At 35.4% G+C, this 8,110-nt stretch overlaps 1 protein-coding gene across 3 annotated transcripts; it reads right to left on the reverse strand.

The window, feature by feature from the left end:
• Positions 1–1,211: 1,211 nt before the first annotated feature.
• Positions 1,212–7,535, reverse strand: grinab (glutamate receptor, ionotropic, N-methyl D-aspartate-associated protein 1b (glutamate binding)). Of its 3 annotated transcripts, none has more exons than XM_089118024.1 (7): positions 7,466–7,535; positions 6,559–6,880; positions 6,243–6,355; positions 4,125–4,325; positions 3,909–4,037; positions 3,019–3,162; positions 1,212–1,600 (listed from the first exon to the last, which is right to left on the reverse strand). In XM_089118024.1, the coding sequence occupies exons 2-7, from the start codon at positions 6,863–6,865 to the stop codon at positions 1,451–1,453; spliced, it is 1,044 nt and encodes a 347-aa protein (XP_088974150.1). In that variant the 5' UTR covers positions 6,866–6,880; positions 7,466–7,535; the 3' UTR covers positions 1,212–1,450. The 3 variants fall into 3 exon arrangements, with proteins under 3 accessions (XP_088974150.1, XP_088974149.1, XP_039516903.2); XM_089118023.1 differs by having other exon boundaries at positions 7,402–7,535; XM_039660969.2 differs by having other exon boundaries at positions 7,364–7,505.
• Positions 7,536–8,110: the final 575 nt, after the last annotated feature.

Raw genomic sequence — 8,110 nt, forward strand, 5'->3', positions numbered from 1 at the left:
GCGCGCGCACGTACACATCCCCGTGTGTGCGCGCACTTCCGCAAAGCCCTTCTGCTAAAACTGGCATATTTTAGGGGAATATGTTGGTGTTACTGCTTTACAAAATACAGTATATGTTGGCATATCCAAGCTTGAATTTGCATTTTCTCATTTTAACAGTTAAAATGAGGGACCAAGCAAATAGACTACCTTAAATACCTTGTTTATATATTTTTAGCTTAGGCTAAACTTAGTTTTCCCCCACCCAGCTTATATAAAATGATTTGTCCTGCCAATTTAACATACACATTCAAACATGTTATCTTTCCATTCACCTCCCAGACTCAGTTTTCTTGCATTTCTAGGTTGTTTATTTTCAGAAAGGAGCAAAGCAGGATGGGACATTGAGGATGGGATTGAGAAGTTTCTACCACAGGAACAGACTCCGTCCTCAGACGTGCCATGAAACGCAAGCACCTGAGCAGCAGCAGAAGATCCTTCAGCAACTTGGACGGGGCAGTTTCAACAATCACCCTGTGCAAAAACTCAGGATTGGTGTAGGCCCGTTCCTGGGCACCCGGCGTCTCCTTCAGGATCCCGTAGGTGTTGACAATGAACTCGCTGAAGGGAGGGTGTCATAGCCCAGCGTATGAAGCCTGTTCATGATCTCTGTGTGTCTCTCCAACAGCTGGAATTTATAAGCTTCATCCACAATCCCGGTCAGGGGGTGAATGGAGACCTGATGTTAAATATTGAATGAGACACAGAAAATACATGTCAAAACATCCCACAGGTTCATGTCTGAATCTACAGCCAGCAAACACTTAACAATTACACAATCCCATTTGCATTTGAAGGGGAATTAAAGGGATAGTTCACTTTGAAATTAATTTTTGGTATGTTTTAGCTTACCTCAAGGGCATCCAAGAAACGAAACGAGCGGTTACAAGAGGTAAAAACTATATAAATACTGTTCGTTTTCTCACAGACCGCTCGTTTCGTGTCTTAGGCCATCAATGTGTACTTACATTTACGAACAAAATCCAAACGATCCATTTCATGGCACAGTTCCTCAATGTTTTTTTCTTTTTATTGTACTCCATCCATTGTACTCGCAGATCAAACACAAATGATTTTACTTCCGTCTTTGAGAAAAGTACAAGAATCAGAATGCTAGTATGATGTCATCAATGGAACGGTAGACATGAGAAAAAAATGTCCAAAACAACAAATTTGTTCCTAAAAATGTCTTTATTCTCTTCTTAGTAGTAAAACGGAAGGCATAAAAATATCAAGAAGTCATTATATAAACATGAGTACAGCAGAAAATTAATCAGTGTATTTACTTATGATTATAATAATAACACTGATCATAAAGACTAGAGACTAAAAAGCATTTAAACAGAAGAAATCGCCACACTGCGTCTGTTTCTGTAAGCACAAACACATGATGATCTCCAATGGTGGAATTTTAACCACGGCTTCTTCCAAAGATTCGCAAAATGTATAAAAAGATTTGGATGATGTCCAAATACAGATTGAGGGAAGCGAAGACATATTCCTCGGGACTCAGGGATAATTTCTTGTTCCCCAGAATCAGCTGTGTGTCCACGGCCAAGAACTGGAATATAATCGAGACATTAACGTTACTTCCCAAACTCTTTGGACCTTAATAGTTAGTTATACAGTAGTTTAGTTTGGTTAGTATTTGACATGTAAAAACACCTCTGACCCCTGAGGGTTCATATTTTAATAATTGAACTTAATATTTGCATGTTCACCAGTCCCTCTAGAAAAACGCGATTATGCAATCGCATGATTTAGTGCATAACCAGCCAAAGTTCACTTTTTTTTAAAAAAATACGCCGCAAATATGGCTTGCATGATTGGCTCGCATTTTCGTTGAAAAAGGTCACATATATCTTAGCAAAAAGTTGAAAAATGTCGCGTTTGCTTCACACAAGTGCAGCCGTTTCCCCCTGTTGCCATGGAAACGTTATGAAGTGACATAAATATGCGACGTGAACATCATAGTAAAGCTGTAAAACAGGAGCACACTTAATTTTTTTATATTTTATTCATTCATTTTACAGAAGTGGTTGCATATTCCTTTTGTAAAGCTACAGAACTTGTTTGACTCATCAATGTTTTGTAAATTTTTAAGGTCTTTAAAGAGTAACTAAACACTAAACCAACTTTTTTTTAGTTAATGATCTGTAAGAATGGATCTTTATTAATACCAGTCATTGATTCGAGTAACTTTGACATTTGTTTATAAAGTGTTCTATTAGTGCTGCCCTCTTCAGGTTGAACGGTGGCTACTGCAGTTGAATTTTCCTATTGGATGTTCCGCACTTCGTGACGTACCCAGATTTCAGCTCACCACGCGAGCTACGCCCTTGGCAATATAAAAACCATCTTGTGTCGTCAAAACCACTGTAGGGAGTCAGGAATTGGAATTGTGAGTATTGAAAACGATCAGGATAGAGTGTTTTAGCATCTATTTCGTCCCCTCTATCTCCGCTGTGGTCAGCCCACTTTTTCAGCATTTTCAAATATTGCCAGTGGGTGGAGTCAGGCTCTGACCAGGGGTTTAGTTACCCTTTAAGGTCTGAAATATAACAAGATATATTCAAATTTGCTTGAACTTAAAAATTCCCAGCACTTTCTGTGATGTGATATGCTTGCTTATCATAGGAAGTAATAAGAAATGACTCTTTACTTTAAGGCAGTAGCCTAGTGAGAACAGGGTGTTGGGGAATCACTTCATCAAACCACAGTTTTTTCAAGTTCCTGCAATTTCATTACATAAAATTGCATTAATATCCCGCATTTTCCATCGCATTTTTTAAGAAAACGGGCCGCATAATCAAGGATTTTTGTCCGCAACTATCACAAGTTTTTCTGTAAGGACTGGTTCACAGTTCTGTGATATAATGGTCACAACATCCAGGTAAACAAATCAAATTATTTCATGTTTTATTTTTATTCTACATTTTTATGATTTAATTCATTATTACTAGCTAATGGATGACTTACACAGGTAAAGATCAGCGCACCCAGCGACGCATAGATCAGTTCCAGAATCCTGCTGTACAGGAAGATGCAAAGGATCCCAAAGAACAACAGGACGATGAAGCACACGAACAGCACCCCGTAACAGGAAGTGAAGTCATACTTGGTCTGTGATTAGACAGGAGATATTCATGAAAATCAGCTTACGTAAATGACAGCACTAACACTAGAGACGACTAAAATACAATACTATTTTAGTACATTGTTCTCTACACACGCATGAAAGCAGACTCAGGGTTATTATCGATAACTAAAGGTACTTAAACTGAAATAAAAATAAATCAAATTAAATGTATTTTACTTTAGCTAGATTTCAAAGCAACATTTACATTATTGAGTTTAATTTCAAGTACTAATAAATAAAAATGAATAAAAACGCCATAGGCATATTTTAAAAAAGAAAACAAAATGAGTAAAACGTCAGTAATGTGCTAAATTATGTGTTATTAACAGAAAATATATAAATAAAATTGAATTTAAAAATATGAACAATTTACAATAGTGGCCAAAAGTGATGTCATTTTAATGACCCTGCAAGTTTGATTAAACCATGAAAATATGAGGACAATATTTGATGTATTTGAAATATGATTAAGGTATTTATCTAACAAAATTGTTAGAAAAAATATCAAACTTTTCACGTTTTGGTTGTGTTCATGTCATGTGATTCCCTGCTTGTCATGTGATCCTGCCATGTGTCTTGTCATTGGATAATAATTTTCCTAGGCTGGACATCACTTTCATGACAATCTCTTGTTTCTAGTATTTTTAAAAATCTTGCAATCATTCATAAAACATGGCAATTCTGGATTTGAAACCCTGATCACAATACATGAAAGTGTGCGGTTACTCACCTGTAGAGAGAAGATGATCACCGTGAAGCAAACCACGGTCGTAATGCCGGCAGCCATCACCACGATCTTAGTATCGTAGAAGCTGGATATCACCCCGACCATGTAGGACATCGCCAGTGTCAGGATCGACTGAAGTGCAAGAAATCATTCAGTACGGTGCATGAAAGGACAATTAAAAACGTTTTCTATTTAAATCCGTTTCAATCAAAGGTTCACCAGAGAAACGAGGTTCCACGGATGCTTCCGGCGAAAGTCTCCGCAGCAGAGGATGACCAGGTAGGGCACCAGGAAAACTATATAGCCGACCCAGTACGTCCATGTGTTCTTCATCACAAACAGTTTGACGTGAGGCTCAAAAGTGAAGAGGGCCACGAAGCCACAGGTCACGGCCAGCTGCACACTCAAAACAGCGAACACCTGAGGAATAACACAACGTCAAAATTCATTAACCCCAATGGCTAATCATTATCATATTATTTGGGCACGCCCAAAAATACAATTCATTTAGCAAGAAGTAGTGGCAGAGATTGGGATAAATATGGGAGTAGAGGTGGATTTTTCATTCATTACTATATATTTAGTTAAAATACCAGGAAATGTTTTAGATAAGGATAAATATTAATTAAAAATATTGTTAGCAAGCAGTAGGAAAGCAATAACCTGTAAATGGTTGCAGGTTGACCCTACAACTAAGGATCAATGGCTAGGGATTAGGGCTGTCAAACGATTAATCGTGATTAATATAATCCAAAATAAAAGTTTGTGTTTACATTATATATGTGGGTGCATTGTGTATTATTGATATAATTATCAATATATTAATATAATATAATTATTTTGTATATATATATACATAAATACACACACATTTATATTTAAGAAAAAAAATATTATTTATATATAAAATATTTATATTTATATATAATATAAATTATATATAAATCTACATACAGTATATACATGAAAATATTTCTTAAATATATACAAGCATGTGTGTGTATTTATATATATATATATATATATATATATATATAATAATTATACACATTTCACCCACACATAATTTGGAAAAAGAAACTTTTATTTTGGATGCGATTAATCGCGATTAATCGTTTGACAGCCCTACTAGGGATTATAAATGAAATATACAGTATGGAGTGGCCTACTCAAAGTTGACAAATGTAACAAGTTTTGGAAAAAAATGGATTATGTACGTAAACCATTGAGGAAAGTGTGATTTTGTATATGAAGAGTTCAGATGCAAAAGCCTCTAAATGCCATTTGAAATTTTCTTCTTTAATGATGATTTTTATCAAACTTGTATATTTAAGTTCAGTAATTTCACTTAAATGGCAATGATAATTACCTATTAATTGTTATTTAAGTGAAATTACTGAACTTAAATATACAATTTTGATAAAAATTATCATTAAAGAAGAAAATTTCAAATGGCATTTAGAGGCTTTTGCATCTGAACTCTTCATATCAAGATGTTGGAATTATTTTGTGATACTGTCTGATATTGTAGCATCCATGATAACTTTGTGTTCTTCGTTCCAATAAAAGAAAAAAAATAATTGTTGATTTTTAACGGGTCTCCTTGCACAGTTACTATAGTTAACTAAAACTAAAACGTCATTACTTGAATAAAAAATAATATATATAAATATTAGTGTTGTTAAATCAATTAATCGCGATTAATCGCATCTACCATCTAATCGCATCTAACATAAGTTTGTAAATATTTATTTAATAAATATACCCGGTGTATGATGAAGGATGTAAGAGTAGCGTAAGCTTAGGTGAGAGTAAACGCTTCTCAGGGTTCAAACAAACAGGGCTGGGCAACAAACGTAAGCTTCTCTTTAAAAGTTCTCGTTTTAGACTTAATAATATTAAGTCTAATTCTCGAGCGGTGTTTTAAGCCTTGCGTCATGTCAGAGGTCACTCTTTTCCGTTCCCGGAAGCCAGTGATTATATTTTATAAAGTTATGGATATTTTTCTTAAAAAAGGCATGGCTTTGCTTCAGAAGGCCGTTATTAACCCTCTGAAGTCGTGTGGATTACTTTTTTGATGGCTTCAAAATCAAACGTACCATTCACTCCCATTATAAAGCTTGGAAGAGCCAGGATATAAGTCCGATTGTGTAGTCATATACACCAAGGATGGCATGAGTAAATTATGGGATACTTTTTGGGTAAACTAACCCTTTAATAACCATAAGACATGATGCTGTCTACAGTATGCTTTCCATTGAACTTGAATCTTGTTTTGAGTGTGTTGAATCTTTTTATGGGCGCTGTCATGAAGGATTGCTCCGTATCAGTGTTTACCTTTCGAATGAACATCCTTCTGATGATTTTATTATCGAGTCCAAAGCTTTCAAACTGGTCCTTTTCATAGTCTGGAGATGGCCCGTTTTGCACTGGATCACCCATTGCCGCTTCTTTCACAAAACAAAAGTTTATTAATGTAGTAGTACTCCCTTTAGTGATAAATGAGAGTGAGAGAGTAATACTAAAGTAATAAATTATAAGAAATAAGAGATTTACAAATACTTCAATATTTTCGAGACCCAAATATGGTGGGTGGTCACATTAACAAAGAGGATCTATTAAAAATTCCCTTATGTGAGGTTGAATCTCTTACCATACGGAAGTGGTTGTTCGTACGGTCCAGTACTGTAAGGACCTGTGGCGTAAGGTCCTACTTGAGGATACGGTTGCTGTGGATATCCAGACCCTCCCTGTCCGTACATGGGATTCCCAAAAGCAGTTGGTGGTGCATATGGGGGTCCAGCAAATCCAGTAACAGGTACTCCAGGACTCACTCCTACTTGAGGAACACTGGCATCATAAGAAGGGGGAGGCATCATGAAGCCTGGCGGGGCAGGCTGATCCATGGTGGTGACATGTGGGGGGTTGTCAAAGCGAGTGTATCCATTGTTTTGTGCCATGACTGGATCTCAGTACTGTAAAATAAACACACACACATATATATATATATATAAACAAAATACAATACAAATATAATACATATATAATTTATATAAAAATAATGTTGAGTAATTTTCCCAGACTGACTATCAACACTCAAGTGTTCACTGAATGAAAATCTTGCAGTATCTAGAAAATAATTCGAATAAAAACGACAAAAAACATTTACTATAACAAATGTACATTTACTTTTAATGACTTAATCATGTCTATGCCTTACCAGGCCTCAAAATCGCAATTTACTTCCAAAAAAGTGGTGTAAAAGTAAAACTATAAAAAATATCCGGTAAGACGGGCGTCGAGAAAAATTAATAATATTCAATGTGAATATACAAATGGTTACAGTAACAAAATAACAATGTAAGAGAACAAAAGAGACGAATCAGTGTAATATTGCGCAACATGACACACTTTCGTTTTCACTTCTTTGATGAAGAGAGTATATAAACTTAACTTACATGAAGTAGAGTTGGGTTTTCGAACTTAATTAACACACCTTATCGACTAAAACAGAAGATTCGTCATTAAAAGTCAGTTTTCCTTGATAAACACGAACAGACCTCGACTCTCGTGAACGTCGTGAACGCGCTTCCCTTTAGAGAAGTGTCCAGTGCAGCGCGCCGCCTAGCGGGACACAGCTGACGCTGCATCGGTGTGCACATTGTATTTTATATTTTAATATTATGCATGGGTATGTCTATTTCTTATCATCTAAGTGATTTTAAAACAAAAAACTCTAGCTAAAATAAATAATGTTAATTATTAAGGGTAAAGGATGTTGCACTGATAGTAACTTGATATCGCATCCAGCAGGTGTCAGTGTTAACCACATGTTGCTTCATATTTTTTAGTTTTTTTAAAATCTGAATTTACGTAAGAGGGTATGTCTACAGATTTCTGCCTTATGAGTCTAAAGAGACTTTTTACAGCAGAAAATAACTTTAATTATTTAATTAAATTACTAATAATTATAACAAGAGTTCAAAAATAAGTACACAGAAAATAAGTGAGACAAGATACTTTTTAATAAATCATCCGAATTGTTTTTATACACATTTTATCAAATGTCACTCACTCGCTGTGATACTGCAATATTTAGCAAATGCATTTTTATCAACAGAGCGCAGTGTGTAAATAATGACCTACAGGATGACTGGAAAGCAAACTTTGTTGCAAGCGGACTGGTGTTGTTAGATATGGCCTTT

Source organism: Pimephales promelas, chromosome 12 (genome assembly GCF_988280905.1).
Source record: "Pimephales promelas chromosome 12, fPimPro1.hap1.1, whole genome shotgun sequence".
Lineage (NCBI taxonomy): Eukaryota > Metazoa > Chordata > Actinopteri > Cypriniformes > Leuciscidae > Pimephales > Pimephales promelas.

Bases quoted from the DNA above. Each gene is read 5' to 3' on its own strand.
- grinab (XM_089118024.1), bottom strand. From the start codon at position 6,865: ATGGCACAAAACAATGGATACACTCGCTTTGACAACCCCCCACATGTC. The intron at 6,356-6,558 runs GTAAGAGATTCA...GTTTTGTGAAAG, and splicing joins CGAACAACCACTTCCGTATG to AAGCGGCAATGGGTGATCCA. The intron at 4,038-4,124 runs GTGAACCTTTGA...CTTGCACTTCAG, and splicing joins CGTGGAACCTCGTTTCTCTG to TCGATCCTGACACTGGCGAT.